This window comes from Girardinichthys multiradiatus, chromosome Y (assembly GCF_021462225.1).
Source record: "Girardinichthys multiradiatus isolate DD_20200921_A chromosome Y, DD_fGirMul_XY1, whole genome shotgun sequence".
In the NCBI taxonomy this organism is placed as follows: domain Eukaryota; kingdom Metazoa; phylum Chordata; class Actinopteri; order Cyprinodontiformes; family Goodeidae; genus Girardinichthys; species Girardinichthys multiradiatus.
The window spans coordinates 7,787,476-7,810,106 of record NC_061818.1 but is presented as its reverse complement, the minus strand read 5'-3'; the positions used below and the strand labels follow the sequence as shown (position 1 = coordinate 7,810,106).

Below are 22,631 nucleotides of genomic sequence, written 5' to 3'. Positions count from 1 at the left end.
TATGCAAACACCATTTTATCAACATGTAAACCACTGCCACATTTACACGGGATTGTAATTTGCAAAGAAACTAATAACTACATACAAATGAAGGCAGGAGGTGGCGCACACCAGTGATCTTCCTATGTAAAACTAAGATTGGAGTTTTAAGGCAGAACAAGTCAACTTTGCCCTCGGTCCCTCTCAGACTAGCCCTTAGCTTTAGCTAGGACCAAATAATATGGATTAATATAAAGGAACTACGGTACCTCATAAAATAATAATACTCAATTTGGCAATATAAGACACATTAAAATGTTTTCCAAAATGTGAACATTGTAAAAAGAAGCTTTTCAAACACAACGGTTTTGTTTTATGAAAATGGCGACCAAATAAAGCTTGGTAATCAATCAGAAGAAGTTCTGAATAAGCTGGCACACCACTGAAGAACTTTAAGCCTGTTTATTGATCTTGGTGACAAATCTGAATGTATTTGAGGGCAGTGCATTACAACAGCTGAGAGACTTTGCTATGAACTTGATATAAACTAACAGCGTAATGTAGTAATTGTGGCCTTTTCCCTTACATGTGAGACATGCATCAAGCTCATTACCGGCAGCCATTTCATTTGTTTACGCGTCTGCGTGTGTGTTTGCTTCCAGATCACCAACATGGAAGATGATCCTAACTGGTACACAGCTGAGCTCCACAACAGGAAAGGCTTCGTACCAAAAAACTACATCAACCTGAGGCCACATGCGTAAGCACACACAGACACACACACACACACACACACACACACACACGCACACACGTGGGTGTGCTGAAACACATCTTCAGCTCTTCTGCAAATTGGACAAATGCATTTCACACATCCAGATAGCGCTGGTCTATCTAAAAGCTCATCAGCCAGTAACTGCTTGCCGCGGGCAGCTCCAGGCGCTTTCTGCTCCGCTTTGGACGTCTGCACTTTGGCATAAGGCAGAATACCCAAGGGGACACTCAGTTCATGCCTTACATAAGCCCACAAACCAGCCGTCTGTGTGTTTACTGTTAATCTGCTGGTACACCCCATTTTTCCATCAGATGCTTGGACACCAGCTGGGTTCTACATTTGCTATGACAAACACCAAACTGACAACACAACGAGTAGATCAGCTCTGGTTTATTAATAAACACTGAAGCATGATCCAGTTGGAGTAATGTTTGTGAACACTCTTAGAAGAAATTTGTAGAGATCTTTGTCCGTTTCTTCCTGTTCCCTCACAAATCTGTGAAATATAAAAACACAGATTTCAAATATGATGAGAGAAATTAACAAGGACCCTAGAAATTAATACCACTCTGTTAGATGTTTTTAGCTTTGTTTTAGCAATCTGGTTCATAAAAGCTGAATATCTTTTGAAAAAACCGCCCCAGTAAGCCCGCCTAATGAGCAAAAGCTTAGATGAAAAATGACACCATTACTTATGTTACAACCCTGACAAATGTTATCCACTCTTTGTGATCCATTTTAAATACAAATTTAGCATCTTGTTTTAAAAATAACTTCACAGATGTGGCATATTTTTCTTCTCACCTTGAGTTTTTCTTTTATGTATCTGTCAGAGATTTCTTTCCTTGAAAGTGTCTGAAGTTTAAGGTTTAGTACATATCCACCAACAGCTTGTTGTTTCTCATGTTTATCAGTGCAGCACACTTATATCATCTACAATTCTCTGCAAAAATATTCAGTTTTTAAGTCTTGTCACAGATTACAAATGTGAGGCAAGACTTAGGTCTGGACTTTGATTGGGTCATTCCAACACAGGGATATGCTTTTATCAATTCAGCCTTTACTCTTTTTTTAGCCTCTTACAGTTTTTCTTCCAGGACTACTCTGAATTTAGCTCCATCTATACTCCTATCAACTCTGACACACAGCATGATGGTGCCAACACTATATTTTCAAAATTTGGATTGTATTCTTCAAGGTTCAAATTTGTTTGTTGTATTCTGAGCATTTTCAATAACTACCTTCCACATGTGTGCAAGGCTTGTGGCAAACAGCACAGAAGACTTTTTATCGCTTTCTTTAAACAATGTTCTTTTTGTGCTACACTTTTATAAAGGCCAGTTTTGAAGAGGGCACATTAACAGTTGCCCTAGAGACAGACTCCTCCATCTGAGCTGTGGATCTCTGCAGCACCTCCAGAGATATCATGGGCCTCTTGGCTTTCTTTGTGACTCATTGCCGGCCTATGCAGAGCTAGGTGACATGCTGAAAATGTGATTCAATTTGATTTTGTTAAAAGGACACATCTAAAACCTGCAGGGCACTGCCCTCGATGACTGGAGGTGAAGACAACTAGTATAGGTTGACAGTCATACATACCTTTACGTATTTGCAGTTGTGCCATACCCCTCGTCCATTTTTTAGTGCTGGGTTGAACAATGTCCTGCAATATTTTTTTAGGGGCAAAAGAGTAGATGAGTCTAATTCCAAATGTTCAACAAACTTTTCAGGCTTTTATATTTAAAATAAATGAAAACTATAATTTTCATTCCACTTAAAGATTTATGTCTTAGTCCGTCACATAAAATTCCAATGAAGTTTCTGGTTGTGTCAAAAAAATAAAGTAAAATATGGAAAAGTTCTAGTTGGTATGAATCCTTTTGCAGCGTGCTGTAACATTTAGATCAGTGATATCTGTTTTCTCTTTTCCTGTGTGTGTCTGCCTATCCTGCAGATGGTTCGCAGGGCGAATATCTCGTGGCGTGGCGGAGAGCCGTCTGAGACACAGAGAGTGCGGAGCCTTTCTCGTCAGGGAGAGCGAGAGTTCTCCTGGGGAGTTTTCAATGTCTGTCAGGTAGGAGATAAATGCTCTTAAACTAAATAAAAATAATGGGATACCCAGTATCTTTTTTTTTGTATAACAATTTTTATATTATTGATTAAGCAGCTCAGGGATAACCTTTTAATTAAAGAAATGGAATGAATTAAACAGATCAATCTGAACATACATGTTTTCCCTTGTTTTCTTTCTTTGGGTTGGTTCAGGAAATATGGAGAAGGGGTTAGACGATAAGGTGTGAGGAAAGGCAAAGGGTAAAATGGAAGATCTGCTACCCCTCTGGTGTGATGTGACTTAATCCTGTCTGGCAGCATCTGGAGCTGCTGGTCTAGCTGTATGTTTGGCTTTGTCAGAGTAAGGAGGTGGTAGTAGTGGCAGCGGGGTAGGGTGGTTGTGAGGGATGCTGCTGAGTCTTGCTGTTGGACCTCAGGGGCAATGTGGGATACTAGATGTGACGAGTCTAAGTCTTGGTGCCTTACCAGCTAGAATGGGAACCTCTGGTTGGTTTATCATTGCAGTAGAAGAAGGAGGCAAAATTTTACATTGGGAGCAGTGTGTCTCTTTCAGTCAATATTTGTCGTAGGACACCGATCTCAAAGAAGCACACGGAAGAAAAGGGTGGCACTGTGTAAAAAATAAATCTCTCATGAGGGGACGGGAATGGTGTCGTTGTCACCCCTTTTTGTGTTGTTGATTGATGTCTGACAAGATGCAGTTGGTGGCTGGTGCAGCAGCTTGAGAAATAGGTCAGTTGTTGTCTGTGTGATTTTTGTGGACTGACGACGCTGCTGTCAGTAACTCTGGAGATCCTCTCAGCTCGGCTTGGTTTAACTTTGATGACAGTCCGTGGAAAAATCTGATTCACTTTTACTAAGAGCAGAGATTTGGCAAGGGGAAATCTGTTGGTAAAGATACATTTACAACAGGCTACAAATTGATGTAAATGATTTGCCAATTAGATCTGTACAGTAGACTTAAAAACTGATAGTTTGCCTCACCATAACAGTATATTCATGATTTTCTCATCATGTATACTAAAGTTCTAGACTTGACTATTGTTAGAAAATCTTAAACTAATCCTTGTATGATTTTTACTCTAATGAAACTGTGCTTTTGAAAGTTAAAAAAAGGTTGAGAAAATCTATTCCAACTGTCAGGGGTTTAAACATCTCAGATTGTTGGGACAGAACTGTATCTTGGGGTGGAGCCTCTGCTTCTGTACATCAAAAGAAATCGTCAGGTGGTTTGGGCATCTGATCAGAATGCATGCTGGATGTCTTGCTTTTGAAAGTTATCTAAGAACATCACATTGGTTGAAAACCCTGGAACAGATCCACAAGTAGTTAAAATGACTAAATAAATCTCATCTGGCTGGAGAACACCTTGGGATACCCACAAAGAGCAGAGGAGTGACCTTGTGGAGAAGATTGTTTGGTTTCCCTCCTGGGCCTGTTGCTTCAATGAAAGAAGCTTGAGTAAGTGGAGGATAACCCATGGATGGCTGGCATAAAGCTAAATAGTGTTTAGTATTAAGATCATGACTGATACACGAAAAGGTTTTCATTAAACTTTCCAAAGCCAAACTAATAACTTTCTGAATTTATATCAAAAGCACACCATTACAAATGGAAATCTGTCTTAATGGAAAAACAATTAATAATAGAAAATAGAGAATGAGGACCTAGCCTTTGCGTGCTGCTTTTAAAACTGTGGTTAAGAGTGATGAGAGCTGAGATTTGTTAACTACAAACAGCATATGGGGCTTTTTTTGAACTGTCTAAACTTTAAGGCAGAATTCATGTACAGGGACTTTCTGCAGACAATGCCAGGGAAACTCTCCCAGTGGGCTCTTTAGTGAAATGACGCCAACCCAGACTTTCATAGAGGTACAGAAATTCATTTTGCGGCCCTGGACAGATTCCCAGTTCTTTTTGACTCAGCAGCAAATGAACACAAAGGATAATTTTGGTCTTTTTTGCACTTGCACAATGCTGGAACTTTTCTGTTCTTTTCAGTGCATATTTTGCTCTGTTTAATTGAGCTCTTGGCATGTCTATCTGTCCTTCCACCTAGAGTACATTTAACTGACTGAGAGTATCGGCCTTGTCCAGTAATCAAGATAAAGAAAATCCTTTAAGCAATACATACAAAGACACAAACACACATACATAAATATTTACATTAATACGTTTGGCTAGACAGTTTATAACTGTCATCTTAGAACATTACTTTGGCAATTTTCCACATACATGACTTTGTTTTTTCCTGTTTTCCTTAACTATTGCTTCTTCAATTTGAACAGGACAATAGTCAAGACATGAACCCTGGGATACACATGCACCCAGACAAGTACAAGCTGGTTTCCTGTTGCCTTTTTCCTGTACTAGAGGAAGGTCATGTGAAACAAAAGGGATTTTATTGCCCTCAAAAACTGGTTCCTGTTTCCATAAACCAGATGGTTCTCTACAACACTGTGCATGTAAAGATCTGTACATTGCTAAAACTCAACACATGAACTCTGCTTATTTAAGAAGGTACTGGGTCTCTGTGAGATTATTGTTGTTGAAAAGTAAGAAAACCTTTACCCCATTAGTGGTGCAGTTTATTTGCAATACAGGTGCATCTCAATAAACTAGAAAATTATCAAAATGTCTATTTCTTTTCAATCCAACAACAGAAGTTATGAAGACCCATTGTACTTTGTTGCCTTGCAGCAAGAAGGCCCAGTTTTGACTCTCGGCTGGGGGTCTTTCTGCATGGAGTTTGCATGTTCTCCCAGAGGGAGTATTCTCAGGGTACTCTGACTTCCTCGACTGGTCCAAAAACATGACTGTCAGGTGAAATGGTCTTCCTAAATTGTTCTTAGGCGTGAATAGGTGTTTTCATGGCTGTTTTTCCTGTGTGCCTCTGTGTTGCCCTACGAAGGACTGGCAACCTGCCCAGGGTGTACCCCGCCTCTCAGTTGTAGACCTGGAGATGCCTAGAGATAGGCACCAGCTCCCCCACGACGCAGCATTCAAGAAGCGGGTACAAATGAATGGATCTTATGTTATGGCCGGACAAATAGGGAAGACTGTCAGTCAGTGACATCCTCTTCAAGTAAGCGACAAAAGGTCATTGCCAAACAGATTGCCTTTCAGAGTGTTATGTCTAAGCATATTAGGAAAAAAGTTGAGTGGAAGGAAAATGTGTGGTAGACGAAGGTGCACTGGCAATAGGAATAACTGCAGACTTAATGGAATTATGAGCTATTAAACTAAACTGGGCTACTATAATATATCATCTGACCCACATGTCTTGATCATATGATGCCACAACGATAGAGCAATTCATAAAAACAGTACTCAAGAAGTTTAAAAGTTTAATGATATTTGAAAAATGTATTGTATGAAAATTGCATTTTGCCATTTCATTTTGAACACCACTAACATAACATGTCCTTAGATATAACGGACTTCCATTTGCTAATGCGCTACAAAGAATGAAGGGAATCTGGCTTCTCATCCATCATTATTAGGCTAGGGGACATTACTTCAGAGTGAAACCATTAAAGAAAGCTGACCCTCTGGGCAAAGCCTATGTTAGTTACATACTGTAAGCCTCTCTCCTTTGGGTTTTGAGTAACACACAGTGAGTTCAGTATCCCATGAATATCATCACTTGAGGGTAATTTCACACTTGATGGACCCTAGGAAAAAAAAGCTGAATAAATCAAGGCATGTGGAGAAAATATGTCAAGAAATGAAAAAGTAAGTAAGTTATGTTATGCAACATTTTCTTAGTGTGTGGTAGAAATGCAGAATTTTCCTCTAGGTTGTATTTTGCCTAACTCATCTTAAATCAATAATATATAGCCAATTGTCGAAACACTTTTAGATCTCTAATCCGGACTCCAGCAGCACCATTCTTGAGCATGCTTGCATGTCCATTAGACCATGAATAGAAATAGATCCAATGAGACCACAAATGGAAGAATCACAGTAGCAGAAGTGATGTCTATATGTGTTGTTGGAATAAGGGCATATTTAAATGAGACTAATGTTACGCTAAACTGGGCTGCGTTATGTTTGGTACTTCAAGCAAACAGCTAAAAACGATAAACATTATAAGGCTTACAATGCTGTGCAGGTCCTACACTCGAGGGGGAACAAATGCACACAGTTCTACGTGTATAGAGAGACTTGCATATTTATGCAAAGCCTGTGCATATGTACTGTCATGCTTTGTGATTCTATGGACTAGTGTGATTTCCAGTCTCATCTTAAGCCATAAGTGGATTGATGCACTCTTTGGAAAAGAGACATCGTTTTCAAATACAGGCAAAGTAAACAACAACAAATAGAAGCACAAATCTGCACATACCTGTGTGTTAAATGGAAATAGCTATGAAGAAGAGGAAATTATATCTGTTTTATTTGGTTTTGGTTATGGTATCACTAACAGAACAGAAACTGTTGTACGGGATAACAATGAAACAGAAGCAATCAGCTTTGTTAGCTCAGAGAAATTAAATCTGCAGGAGCAGAAAAGAAATGATCGGATTATAAACAGGGGTCCAGAAAGCACCGCAGCCTACACGCAGCATCTGGACTTTAGCAGTAATTCATCTCACAGCTGATTAAAATAGAACCCTCAGCAACCAACTATCAAAATGATAAATAAAGCTTGGCCTCTTTAAAGACTATACAACAAAATGGTTGAATATTTTCCACAGTGGTGGTTTTGCGATAAATGGTGCCATGGCTGAGCATTTCTTTCTGCACCCTAAGAACAACCAAACACGCAAGAAAACAGAAAAACTAAGAAAAATAACTTTTTATTATGTAAGAAACATTACCAACTAAGAAGTATTAATTGATAAGTAAATAAAAGCTGCACAGAGCACAACTGACAAATGGAGTTTTGACAAAATTCAAACTGGAAGACTCACCTCCACCACTGGTTCCGTACTATGACCCCATTGTGCATCTCCGCTCCAACCAATCAGCGTCAAGTCTGTATTCCTCCTCAGTCAATCTCCCTGCAAGGCTTTGTTTTTAAGGACCTCTAACCATGGATCTCCCTGCTCTCCTGCCGAGCTTCGACCCTCCACCACCCCATCGACACCATCTGGCTTCCTAGCTCCTTCCAACTCCCTTATCGGGCCTCCACTCTATCACCAGTATCGGATCCCAGGGGGGGAAGACATCTCTAATCCTAATCCTAAATCATTCATTCAAGCTCATGTCATTCATAGCATTTATGTCTTCCTCCGGGGTCCGAGCGCCAAAGAAATAAACATCTGCTATTTAACTTCTCTAATCAGCATCTTTGTGTTTTTATTGTGAGTTTTCACAGGATTGAAATAATAATAATTCATATCACCTAGAACAACTAAAAAGGTTACAATAAATTTGAAAAGTTGGCTCCAAGAAAATAATTTTATTTTGATGTAATTTGATCTTGTTTATTGTGCATGTAAACCTATATTTTAGTTATCATTCAACATTTTTTTTTTATTTTTTACCTGATTATGTCAGAAATAAATGCTAACATGTGCCCTTATTCAGTGAAGTATATAATTACAAAAATTTTTGTTCCTAATTTTAGTTCAGATAGCTCAGTGCTTTTGTTTGTTGGTTCAACTTCATTAGACAGGTGGACACTAATATTGATAAATTGTATAGGAAGCACAATGGACCACACTTAGGCTATCTTAGCATAAGGGGAGGAAAATTAAGGAAGAATTTATTAATACATAAGAGTATTTTGAGGTCTTTACTTTTAAGCTAAACTACCTATTTTATTGTTTTTGATGCCCTTTCAAATCACTGTAATTGCACAACAGTTTTTCCTGCTTTACTATGTCAGGGCTGACCTGCTCCAAGGACTTGTTTATCTAATATGGGATGAAGTTTGTTCTCAGAGAAAGGCATTCACTTGGTTTTAATGTGACACACTGTTCAATAATTTTGTCTTTTGCTTCTATCTCATTAAACAGGAACAAAAGTCATATTGCCAAATAGTACAGGTCCTTCTCAAAATATTAGCATATTGTGATAAAGTTCATTATTTTCCATAATGTCATGATGAAAATTTAACATTCATATATTTTAGATTCATTGCACACTAACTGAAATATTTCAGGTCTTTTATTGTCTTAATACGGATTATTTTGGCATACAGCTCATGAAAACCCAAAATTCCTATCTCACAAAATTAGCATATTTCATCCGACCAATAAAAGAAAAGTGTTTTTAATACAAAAAACGTCAACCTTCAAATAATCATGTACAGTTATGCACTCAATACTTGGTCGGGAATCCTTTTGCAGAAATGACTGCTTCAATGCGGCGTGGCATGGAGGCAATCAGCCTGTGGCACTCCTGAGGTCTTATGGAGGCCCAGGATGCTTCGATAGTGGCCTTTAGCTCATCCAGAGTGTTGGGTCTTGAGTCTCTCAAAGTTCTCTTCACAATATCCCACAGATTCTCTAAGGGGTTCAGGTCAGGAGAGTTGGCAGGCCAATTGAGCACAGTGATACCATGGTCAGTAAACCATTTACCAGTGGTTTTGGCACTGTGAGCAGGTGCCAGGTTGTGCTGAAAAATGAAATCTTCATCTCCATAAAGCTTTTCAGCAGATGGAAGCATGAAGTGCTCCAAAATCTCCTGATAGCTAGCTGCATTGACCCTGCCCTTGATAAAACACAGTGGACCAACACCAGCAGCTGACACGGCACCCCAGACCATCACTGACTGTGGGTACTAGACACTGGACTTCTGGCATTTTGGCTTTTCCTTCTCCCCAGTCTTCCTCCAGACTCTGGCACCTTGATTTCCGAATGACATGCAGAATTTGCTTTCATCCGAAAAAAGTACTTTGGACCACTGAGCAACAGTCCAGTGCTGCTTCTCTGTAGCCCAGGTCAGGCGCTTCTGCCGCTGTTTCTGGTTCAAAAGTGGCTTGACCTGGGGAATGTGGCACCTGTAGCCCATTTCCTGCACACGCCTGTGCACGGTGGCTCTGGATGTTTCTACTCCAGACTCAGTCCACTGCTTCCGCAGGTCCCCCAAGGTCTGGAATTGGCCCTTCTCCACAATCTTCCTCAGGGTCCGGTCACCTCTTCTCGTTGTGCAGCGTTTTCTGCCACACTTTTTCCTTCCCACAGACTTCCCACTGAGGTGCCTTGATACAGCACTCTGGGAACAGCCTATTCGTTCAGAAATTTCTTTCTGTGTCTTACCCTCTTGCTTGAGGGTGTCAATAGTGGCCTTCTGGACAGCAGTCAGGTCGGCAGTCTTACCCATGATTGGGGTTTTGAGTGATGAACCAGGCTGGGAGTTTTAAAGGCCTCAGGAATCTTTTGCAGGTGTTTAGAGTTAACTCGTTGATTCAGATGATTAGGTTCATAGCTCGTTTAGAGACCCTTTTAATGATATGCTAATTTTGTGAGATAGGAATTTTGGGTTTTCATGAGCTGTATGCCAAAATCATCCGTATTAAGACAATAAAAGACCTGAAATATTTCAGTTAGTGTGCAATGAATCTAAAATATATGAATGTTAAATTTTCATCATGACATTATGGAAAATAATGAACTTTATCACAATATGCTAATTTTTGAGAAGGATCTGTATATTACAAATATGAAGCAATACTGTCTGCAGTTAGGCTATCTTAGCTTAGCATGAAGACCGTAAATAACAGATTTAGCATTGATTTGCAAAGTAACCAAGTCAGTAAAACCTGGTTAAAGTTAGTGAAAAAACATAGGAACTTATTTTTGAACCTCGTAAAAGTCCTGTCATGTTTCCTCGTGCTACATTTTTCATTGCTAAGCTAAACTAACTAATGGCTGTTCTTACATTTAGCTTACAGACACTAACTTCACACAACTTCAGAAAGTTGGAAGTAGGTTAATCCTTTGATACTGGTAGCATGAGATAAAAAATAAGCCCAGGTTGCTATAGGGCTTGAAAATATATTCCTTCAAAATGTCTTCTTTTGGCCAGCATTTATAGCCATGAGCGCTAAAATACAATTCGATTTTTTTTATTGTCACTGTTGCTGTAGTTTACTCTTTAAATTCTTTGGTGTGACCCCACAGATCAATGGCAAAATTTAATATCACAGTTCAGTGATCAAAACATAATTCATAAAAACACACTGAGAGGACTGAGATAGATAAAGACAGAATGAGCCAGTATCATGGAGAAATTAGGTCGAACAGGCAACAGTTTAAGCGTGGATTTGGAGGATTAGGTTGATGTAAGTTTTTACTTCACTTAAGCTGAAAAAAGATTGATCTAAAAAATTTACAGAAAGTCCTCAATTCTCTCCTTCAATTTCAATTCTTCTATTTCTTTAATCTGTGCCTGAAATGACTGTGATTATATTTCTGATTCTAACTTGAGAAATTACTTTTGGAACAGGCAAACATTCTGCTTTGCAAAATCTATCATACCCAAGATTTCTTGTCTGTTGAATTTCGGGCACAAATGAATTTTTAAAGGTTCATTATAGTATTAGGTCAGTTAGAATTTAACAGCCAACATAGACCATCAACCACACTGAAGGAAAACACCAACCTTTAATTTTAGTACTTTGCAGCACACAGGGAGAGGGATATTTGACTATTCCTTTCTGTATTGAGTATTGGGTCCTTAGTTATGCTTTCTTCTCTTCAGATCAACTCACCAGTTTTCTATAAGATTTAGGTCTGGAGACTTTAATGATCAATTGGTTATTTCTGTCAGGTGAACCATGTCTGTGTTCATTTGGCCATGTTGTTGGATCATTACCCTAATAAAAGACCTAAAGATTACTTGTTTTCAGTTTCAAGGTGGAAGCAAACAGATTTCCATTTAAAATGTTCATACAGACAGACCAACAGCATCATAGATCCTCCACCCTCGTTAGCAGTGGACATTAAAACGCTTTACCAAAGATTCATCATTTGTTTTAAACCAAATCCACCTGGAACGTTTGTTGCCTCAAAGCTTAGTCTCATCTGGCAGAGCACACAATTCCAGATCAAATTTAGTAAACCTAGCATATTAGACCTATGATAGTATCGTCTTTCTTCCCACTCTACCTTTTCTCTTTGTATTGTAGGTAGCATCTAAATTGTATAGAGACCCAGTGAGATCAAAATGCCAAACTCTGCTGCAGAACTCTATGAGTGATTTTTGGAAATACAGTCTTATATTTCTTCCAGCTCGCCTTATTGCTAACAGTTCCAGTTATTTCTAACTCTTTAATTGTTACTCGATTTGGGCAAATTTAGGTGAGTTGCTAATTTCTTGTATAGATTCCCTCACAGATTATCTTACACCTCTCCTAAGCCTTACTTGAATTGAATGCTCTCTTGTCTTTCCCATTATGAAGAGTAGCAAAACTAAGTAGGTCAAATTTTTCTAAATGTTGGATTTTTTGCCCAGCTAACTAAATGTACTAAAATTATAATTTTCTATTTAAAATCAATGTGAGATTAACTGCTCCAATAAAAGATTAATTTATTTAAGGGCTTTGTTCACATGTTCACCAGGGGTGCCACTGAGCTACATTTCCGACTTCTTATCCAACCGCTTAACGTTTTTTATCATTCTCATCTCCAACTCTCAGAGGACAAACAAATCCACTCATACACTTTTCCTTCCTTACTTTCCTCACTCAACTATTTAAACAGGTGATGCCTTATTAATGCTACAAGTGACTTGGACTCCGAATGACACATATAGCTGGCACACAAGGACAGACTGATATGCACACAGCCAATACTCTCAGCCTCCAACATATAAAATACAACACACTGACACACAAACTGCTGGCCACAAACATGATATCATCAGCAATTTGCAGCTCATAGACACACTGTTGCACACAACACAATCACAAAGTTACATTGACAGCTGGGGGTGTCAGTCTGGTCGTGCAAAATGTTCCACACATCTGCAACAGTTTAGAAGTGGAACGACAGATTACTAAAAGAGAGGTTGGCAGAAACCACAGAGACCAACAGGGAAGTGAGAACAGAAACTAACAGCAAGGGGGACTGTTGGCCTTCGCACTAATTGGATTGTGCTGCTGCACAGCAAAAGTTTCAAAAATAATGTTTGTTTTCATCTCCAGTGCATCAGTCTATCTGCTCTATCGCTGCATCTATTGTATTTCGTTTCTTTCATTTCCTTTCACTTGGAGAGAGAACACAATCTCTCCATTGCTGAAAGCCCTAATTACCATGGATTGGATTGCACTTGCTAAGAATGTGCTGGGAGAGCTTGTAGTTCAGCAGAGACAGATGTGTTCTGCATTATTACAGCTTACTGCTTCTCCACTGTCTCTGGATGTTAATTATCAAAATTGTCAATGTGATTCCTGGCAACATAACACATTCTAGCTTTCCTTTTCCTAAATTTTTTTTGTCTTGTAATAAACTGCTGTGTGTGCAAGACACAATAAATTGTGTGTTGCACAGCAAATTACAAACTTAAAATATAGTATTAATGGTGGATAAATATCTGATTTGTTTCTGGTCAGATGGATGGGGCCGATTATGTGTCATTGATCTTTTATCTCTTGTCCAGAGCTATCCTCAGGAAACCCACATATTCTCTGTCAGCGTTTGTTCTGGACAACATGTATGATATACTTGTGCTGTACTGTTGTATGGAAACAGCATGCCTTTCAATCTAAAATGTTAGGCATTTTAGATTATTTTTGGATGTAGTTTTCTAGATTACTTGGTCAAAGTATTTATACAGTAATTGAGTGGTCCGTCATTTTTTAATTGCATGTCCATGTTGCCCAAAACATGTCTACTTTTACACTGAAGTAAAGTGTATAAGTACAAAAATTTTTGTTCCTAATTTTAGTTAGTACAGATACAGGTCCTTCTCAAAATATTAGCATATTGTGATAAAGTTAATTATTTTCCATAATGTCATGATGAAAATTTAACATTCATATATTTTAGATTCATTGCACACTAACTGAAATATTTCAGGTCTTTTATTGTCTTAATACGGATGATTGTGTCATACAGCTCATGAAAACCCAAAATTCCTATCTCACAAAATTAGCATATCATTAAAAGGGTCTCTAAACGAGCTATGAACCTAATCATCTGAATCAACGAGTTAACTCTAAACACCTGCAAAAGATTCCTGAGGCCTTTAAAACTCCCAGCCTGGTTCATCACTCAAAACCCCAATCATGGGTAAGACTGCTGACCTGACTGCTGTCCAGAAGGCCACTATTGACACCCTCAAGCAAGAGGGTAAGACACAGAAAGAAATTTCTGAACGAATAGGCTGTTCCCAGAGTGCTGTATCAAGGCACCTCAGTGGGAAATCTGTGGGAAGGAAAAAGTGTGGCAGAAAACGCTGCACAACGAGAAGAGGTGACCGGACCCTGAGGAAGATTGAGGAGAAGGGCCGATTCCAGACCTTGGGGGACCTGCGGAAGCAGTGGACTGAGTCTGGAGTAGAAACATCCAGAGCCACCGTGCACAGGCGTGTGCAGGAAATGGGCTACAGGTGCCACATTCCCCAGACCTGGGCTACAGAGAAGCAGCACTGGACTGTTGCTCAGTGGTCCAAAGTACTTTTTTCGGATGAAAGCAAATTCTGCATGTCATTCGGAAATCAAGGTGCCCGAGTCTGGAGGAAGACTGGGGAGAAGGAAATGCCAAAATGCCAGAAGTCCAGTGTCAAGTACCCACAGTCAGTGATGGTCTGGGGTGCCGTGTCAGCTGCTGGTGTTGGTCCACTGTGTTTTATCAAGGGCGGGGTCAATGCAGCTAGCTATCAGGAGATTTTGGTGCACTTCATGCTTCCATCTGCTGAAAAGCTTTATGGAGATGAAGATTTCATTTTTCAGCACGACCTGGCACCTGCTCACAGTGCCAAAACCACTGGTAAATGGTTTACTGACCATGGTATCACTGTGCTCAATTGGCCTGCCAACTCTCCTGACCTGAACCCCATAGAGAATCTGTGGGATATTGTGAAGAGAACGTTGAGAGACTCAAGACCCAACACTCTGGATGAGCTAAAGGCCACTATCGAAGCATCCTGGGCCTCCATAAGACCTCAGCAGTGCCACAGGCTGATTGCCTCCATGCCACGCCGCATTGAAGCAGTCATTTCTGCAAAAGGATTCCCGACCAAGTATTGAGTGCATAACTGTACATGATTATTTGAAGGTTGACGTTTTTTGTATTAAAAACACTTTTCTTTTATTGGTCGGATGAAATATGCTAATTTTGTGAGATAGAAATTTTGGGTTTTCATGAGCTGTATGCCAAAATCATCCATATTAAGACAATAAAAGACCTGAAATATTTCAGTTAGTGTGCAATGAATCTAAAATATATGAATGTTAAATTTTCATCATGACATTATGGAGAATAATGAACTTTATCACAATATGCTAATATTTTGAGAAGGACCTGTAGCTCAGTGCTTTTGTTTGTTGGTTCACCTTCATTAGACAGGTGGACACTAATATTTCTAAATTGTATATTAGAAATAGGAAGCATGATGGACCACAGTTAGGCTATCTTAGCATAAGGGGAGGAGAATTTAGGAGGAATTTATTAATAAATAAAGAAGAGTATTTTGAAGTCTTTACTTTTAAGCTAAACTACCTATTTTATTGTTTTTGATGCCCTTTCAAATCACTTTAATTGCACTACAGTTTTTCCCGCTTCATTATGTCAGGGCTGAACTGCTCAATAAAAGTCTAAAATAGATTCTAAAAATAGATAAAAACATTCAATTTTAAACCAAAAACATCTATCTTATTTAGCCTTGATGTTGCTGAATCATTTAGATATTGTTTAGATGTATTGTGCTCTAAAAAGCATTTGCCAGGGTTACTTATTTTTTGTCTCGCAAGTAAACAAAAAGGCAAACATTGATATGTTACCACAATATCATAGTTGAAAAAAGGATGAAATTCATTCATACTGAATCAAACCAAGATGGCCTTGAGTTTTAGTTTATGCTTTTTGACATTTTTGCATGATTGACAAATTTTTTGTTGACCTTAAGAATGTTTAATTCTAAATCTACGTTTAGACCACTTTTAGACCAGAAAGCATCTTGATCTAAACCGAGATAAAATATACAGGTCGAAATCACAGATATGAATCGACGTATCATTGGTTGATGCCCAAATGAGGTTTATGTATGACTTCAGAGTTAGGATCGGATCTATTACTCACTGCATTTTAAACAAAAATGTTCAAATCTGTCTTATTTCTTTGTTTTTTAAACAGAAAAGCAACCCATTACTGCTAAAACAATATTGGTATATCAGTAATGTTTGCTGTATTTCTTGTTAATTAGATTTTTATTCATGTACTTAAGCAAAAACATAGAATAAACACTCCCTGAATTTAGTAGGGATTTTAAGCGCTTATTGTGAAGAATACTACACTTCTTTGTCATTGTTCTCTTTATAGTATAACACAAGTACAACAAGCTGATGTTAGCTGGTTAGTTAGCCCCCTGCAAATCGCTGCTTAAGAGACACAGAATGTATCTAATTTTAGATTTAATGTTTTATGTAGACTGGAATGATGCGTAGTGCTCTTTAAGTTTCCACACCATGACTTTCCATGTTTATCAAGAACAAAACGGTCAAATTTGTCTTTCTTGTAACAGACAGAAAAGTGTGATACACTTAAAAATCCGCTGACCATCAGTGTGCAGGTGTGGGAGAGGGAGGACTGTAATACTAAATGGAGGACTGCGATACTAACTTTACAGTTAAATTGTGGCATTTTTTAAATCTTCATATACAATGATAGCAGGAAGCAGCCTGTGTTTATGTGCTTTACCAGCAAACAGCAACACTACTGTGTAGTTTATGACAGTACCAACATACCACAGATAGGGTGCGCCAGAGAGCACTACATTATAGGTGGGATGTTCGGGCTACTAATTACATTTCTGGTTTTAGCATATGGACTCAGTAAGAGATGAGGTTAAATCAAACAAGGCAATGGAGTCACAGCTGAGCAGATAACAGAGAAAAACCCAGATACAGATAGAAAAGTTTTCTCACGGGTATACAGGTCCTTCTCAAAATATTAGCATATTGTGATGAAGTTCATTATTTTCCATAATGTCATGATGAAAATTTAACATTCATATATTTTAGATTCACTGCACATTAACTGAAATATTTCAGGTCTTTTATTGTCTTAATACGGATGATTTTGGCATACGGCTCATGAAAACCCAAAATTCCTATCTCACAAAATTAGCATATTTCATCCGACCAATAAAAGAAAAGTGTTTTTAATACAAAAAACATCAACCTTCAAATAATCATGTACAGTTATGCACTCAATACTTGGTCGGGAATCCTGTGGCAGAAATGACTGCTTCAATGCGGCGTGGCATGGAGGCAATCAGCCTGTCGCACTGCTGAGGTCTTATGGAGGCCCAGGATGCTTCGATAGCGGCCTTTAGCTCATCCAGAGTGTTGGGTCTTAAGACAATAAAAGACCTGAAATATTTCAGTTAGTGTGCAATGAATCTAAAATAAATGAATGTTAAATTTTCATCATGACATTATGGAAAATAATGAACTTTATCACAATTTGCTAATATTTTGAGAAGGACCTGTAGCATGAGGAAAAAGAGACAGATGGCAATGCTACTTCCAAAGATGAAAAAAAAAGATATTTTTAACATAAAATCACCGTATGAAGCAAGGTGGAGGAGTAGCTGAAAATCGTCCAATCATGAGGCAGACAGCTTTTCACAGAGCTAGGTGTCTGGATAGAGAAAGAAATTCTGGGTCAAAAAACTGATGTAGATTTATAAAGAGGAGGAGATCCAGTCACACTGAACCCAAGTAGGATTTGATGAGATTTAACACACTTAACATGTGTTTATCATATATAGAGAAAGATTTTTTTTTATCTGAATAATCCATAATATTGCATCTCTGAAGTTAGATGAAAAGAAAAGAGATGGTAACAAACAACTTTTTTCTCCAGTGTGACGACATTTTAAAAGTTATTAACATAAGCCTAACATACGCATCCTCTGTGTTGTGTTTAGAAATATGGGGGTGTTGTGCTGATTTGCACTGCGTAGCAGCAGCAGTTATATAAGCACATAATCACAGGGAGATGTCCAGATTTCTAAAAATTAGCCTGCAAGTTACTTAGCAACCTCTACAAAGCCGGACAAGGGAGCAGGTGATTGCCAATTTCTGCTGGCCAAACTCTTTTAATTATCACAACAAGGCACGCACTTCAACATTGCGGCTATTTTTATCCATGTCACTAGCTGCAATTTATCATTATTCAGCTGCATGAAAGCACATTGTGCTCTAAGCAGACCCTTATTCATCAAAATATTTCATGAAATACTGCCAACTGCCTGGTGCAAACTGCCACAAATAAACCACTGACCTCTCCAATCTCTGTTTAACAGTTAATTTCCGAAGGCTTTGTTTGATATGATTTCACTGAAACGAAGACCAAGTCAGAAACATTTGGTTGGCATGATCTGGTTTGCACAAAAATCTGCAAAACCCACTGGGCAGCCCGGTTAAATGTCATTGTCTGATCTTTTAACACAATGAAATCACACACACACACACACACACACACACACACACACACCAAAACCAAAGGTTGAATTATTACTTGCATTCATCCCTTACTGACGATTCACTTTCAAAGCTTCAATGTTTTGTTGGTCTTTCTTGTTTTGTTAGTATCAAAAGTTCTTTTGTTTCACACCAGCAAGCATCTAAATTCAATTAACATCAAATCTAAATGTGAAATAAGGTCACTGCAGTATTTTTGAGGGATAAACGGTTGAGACTGCACTGAAATCATGCCACCTCCAACAGCTGACAGCTGTGCAGCCAGAGGGAAATCTTTGTAGAATATAGGCCAATAGTGTTGGTATCTAGCCAAAGATGGACCTGAAAGAATTATCTCCAGAAAAACAGCTTGTGATGTGAAGACACTATTTTCTGTCCAAATGTGTTTCTGTCTTGACTTCTGATGTAGGAAGCTGGGGGCCAGCTGGGTTGCAGCTCCCCCTTTCGGTGGCCTAAATAGCAGGCAAACTCAACATTGTTTCAGAGGAAAAGGAAAATAGAGATTTTTAGCTATTGCTAGCACAGTCAGATATATCTGTATAGAGAAATTCTGGATTATCTAGGTTGTATAAAAGGGGTTAGACAATGAAACTGAAACACCTGTCATTTTAGTGTGGGAGGATTCATGGCTATATTGGACCAGCCTGGTAGCCAGTCTTCATTGATTACACATTGCACCAGTAAGAGCAGAGTGTGAAGGTTCAATTAGCAGGGTAAGAGCACAGTTTTGCTCAAAATATTGATATGCACACAACATTATGGGTGACATACCAGAGTTCAAAAGAGGTCAAATTGTTGGTGCACGTCTTGCTAGCACATCTGTGACCAAGACAGCAAGTCTTTGTGATGTATCAAGAGCCACGGTATCCAGGGCAATGTCAGCATACCACCAAGGAGAACGAACCACATCCAACAGGACTAACTGTGGACGCAAGAGGAAGCTGTCTGAAAGGGATGTTCGGGTGCTAACCCGGATTGTATCCAAAAAACACAAAACCACGGCTGCCCAAATCACGGCAGAATTAAATATGCACCTCAACTCTCCTGTTTCCACCAGAACTGTCCGTCGGGAGCTCCACAGGGTCAATATACACGGCCGGGCTGCTATAGCCAAACCTTTGGTCACTCATGCCAATGCCAAACGTCAGTTTCAATGGTGCAAGGAGCGCAAATCTTGGGCTGTGGACAATGTGAAACATGTATTGTTCTCTGATGAGTCCACCTTTACTGTTTTCCCCACATCCGGGAGAGTTACGGTGTGGAGAAGCCTCAAAGAAGCGTACCACCCAGACTGTTGCATGCCCAGAGTGAAGCATGGGGGTGGATCAGTGATCGTTTGGGCTGCCATATCATGGCATTCCCTTGGTCCAATACATGTGCTAGATGGGCGCGTCACTGCCAAGGATTACCGAACCATTCTTGAGGACCATGTGCATCCAATGGTTCAAACATTGTATCCTGAAGGTGGTGCCGTGTATCAGGATGACAATGCACCAATACACACAGCAAGACTGGTGAAAGATTGGTTTGATGAACATGAAAGTGAAGTTGAACATCTCCCATGGCCTGCACAGTCACCAGATCTAAATATTATTGAGCCACATTGGGGTGTTTTGGAGGAGCGAGTCAGGAAATGTTTTCTTCCACCAGTATCACGTAGTGACCTGGCCACTATCCTGCAAGAAGAATGGCTTAAAATCCCTCTGACCACTGTGCAGGACTTGTATATGTCATTCCCATGACGAATTGACGATGTATTGGCCGCAAAAGGAGGCCCTACACCATACTAATAAATGATTGTGGTCTAAAACCAGGTGTTTCAGTTTCATTGTCCAACCCCTGTATATCTGTATAGAGAAATTCTGGATTATCTAGGTTGTATAAAAGAGGCAGGAACGATTTGGATTGCAGGTGTAAAAAGGCCAGGAGAGAAACCTAGACATCTCATACACTTTCCATCTTACTCTGGGGCATCCCAAGGAGTTACCAGGCCAAACGGGATCTATAGTATCCCCAGCAGGTTCTGGGGTCTGCCCTGGGGTCTCCTCTAAGTGGGACGTGGTTGGAAAACTTTCAAAGGGAGGCACCAAGAAGTAATCCTGATTAGATGGCTGAATCACCATAACTGATTCCCCTTTTATGTGGATCCGAGCTCCCCCTGATTTTTAAAGCCCTTCACGTGGCTAAGCCACCCTATGGAGGAAGCTCATTTTAGCCACTTGTGTCCAAAATCTAATTCTTTTGATTAAAATGTAGCCCAGCTAAGGCCCACAGGAAGTTAGAAACGTAACTCCCATAAAACCTCTTCTACAAAAATAAGTTGGACTGTGAGATATTTGGTTATCTATTCGTTGATTTGTGCCTTGCTGCAGCCGTTTCAGCATATGATGATTTTCTTGAGGTCAGTAGTTTTTAATATTGGCCCTGCTATGGACGTTGCTTTAAAATTGACATTAAATAAGTCAAATGCTAGAGTTTGTAATATGGGCAAGTCCATATAAAGATGAAAAAATATCACCATTCATTCTAATTTGACTGGACTTTTGAAGTAATTGTGTGTGCATTTATTTTGTAGCAAATTATGCACTCCATTAACCATCACACTCTTGTTTAATGAGAAGTTCTTATTTTTGCTTTTGCTCTGCTATTGCATTTTTCAGTTATGGGGACCACGTTCAGCATTTCAAAGTGCTGCAGGACCGCTGCAGTCAGTACTACGTGTGGGATGAGGCCTTCTCCTCCCTCAACGAGCTGGTGGACTTTTACCACAGCAACAGCATTGCTAAGGAGAGGACAGTGTTTCTGAGAGACCCGGAGCACTTTGCCAGAGTGAGCATATATGACGCATGGTTTCTGTCTTTCTGCATGGCTTTTATTTTTTCATGGCAACCATGGGAATTTATGTTTTTCCAAGAATTTCAAGCAGAATTTCCAAAGTTATATTTTAAGTTTTATTTTCATTTTTAAATGTATTTATTGTATCTTCTACTTGAAAAAACAATCACCTGTCTCCAGTAGTCTGTAAACTTCAATTTTCAGTGTCCCCATAAACATACACATTCAACCGCACAAAGCACATCTGCTCTCATCAGCAACCTTCATCACTGTTTTGTGCTCACACTCTTAGGAATTAGGTAAAATTTTGAAACGACGTAAAGTAAATACTGTGTCTGAGGTCACAACGACATCAGGACAAACATAACATACTGCCCAATTGTTCATTTTCATTTTGCCTCAACTTCAAGGTGTAAGCTGTTTTGTAATGGAGCTGACAGATCCAGGAGCACACCACATGCTGGGCGACTGCAATAGCAGAGTTTGAAACAAAGGTGCTGTTCGCAATGAATGATCACATGATTGCTGCCACTGGTGCAAAAAAATCAATTATCTCAGTCGCTGAGTTGACAGAACACAACATAGGCAAAGAAAACAGATTTTAAGCAAACAGCAAATGAACTCAGATGTATCACATGCAAAAGAATAATTTAGCTTCCTATATTTACACTTAAAAAACTTTTCTCCTTACGACTTACCCTGTCAGACCTACACACTTCTCTCTCTCTCTCTCTCTCTATGTATATATATGCAATGGTGTCTTTGTGAAAAGGTGATGATTGACTAAACTGCCGTTGTTAGAAGACAAGCTTGCACTGCTCAGCAGCTATTCCTGTCAGTGGCTGAGAAGCTCCACAGGACTACACAGTAACCACAGAAGCTTTTGATCCAGAACAGTGCTGAGAGCATGTTGATTTCACTGTAACGATATCAGTATGGTAACACTCATCATGTTACATTTATTCCCCTGAGGTGACATTTGAGATTAGGACTCTGCTTATTGGAGGTAATTTATGAAATGACTGTTTTACACTTATCATTAGAAAGAGTTAGCTGCCTTTGTATTGGATTGTGACTTTTGGCATTGTTTCTAATTTCATTATTTATATTACGTTTTTACATAAGAAGCATGACCTCTGAAGATGAAAATGAGGGCAAAGGACGATTTATGAGGTTTGGAAAAAAAACCTTTAACCTTTGGCTGCTTGGTTTTTGTGCAATACAGGCTTCATGGCCAGTCTGAAATGTATAATCACATTGGTCTTAATGTCTTACTTACTTCTTCCTTAAATACCTTCTTGTCAAGTCAAGTCAAGTTTATTTATATAGCGCTTTTCAGCTACAAGGCACTCAAAGCGCTGTTCA

At 39.2% G+C, this 22,631-nt stretch overlaps 1 protein-coding gene across 1 annotated transcript in view; it reads left to right on the top strand.

The window, feature by feature from the left end:
* Positions 1-22,631, top strand: part of LOC124864621 (GRB2-related adapter protein-like) — a 49,211-nt gene that overhangs the window by 8,270 nt on the left and 18,310 nt on the right. The window contains exons 2-4 of the mRNA XM_047359471.1: positions 642-739; positions 2,709-2,828; positions 21,092-21,260. Of these exons, the coding sequence (XP_047215427.1) occupies positions 642-739; positions 2,709-2,828; positions 21,092-21,260 (387 nt within the window). The remainder of the gene's footprint in view (positions 1-641; positions 740-2,708; positions 2,829-21,091; positions 21,261-22,631) is intronic.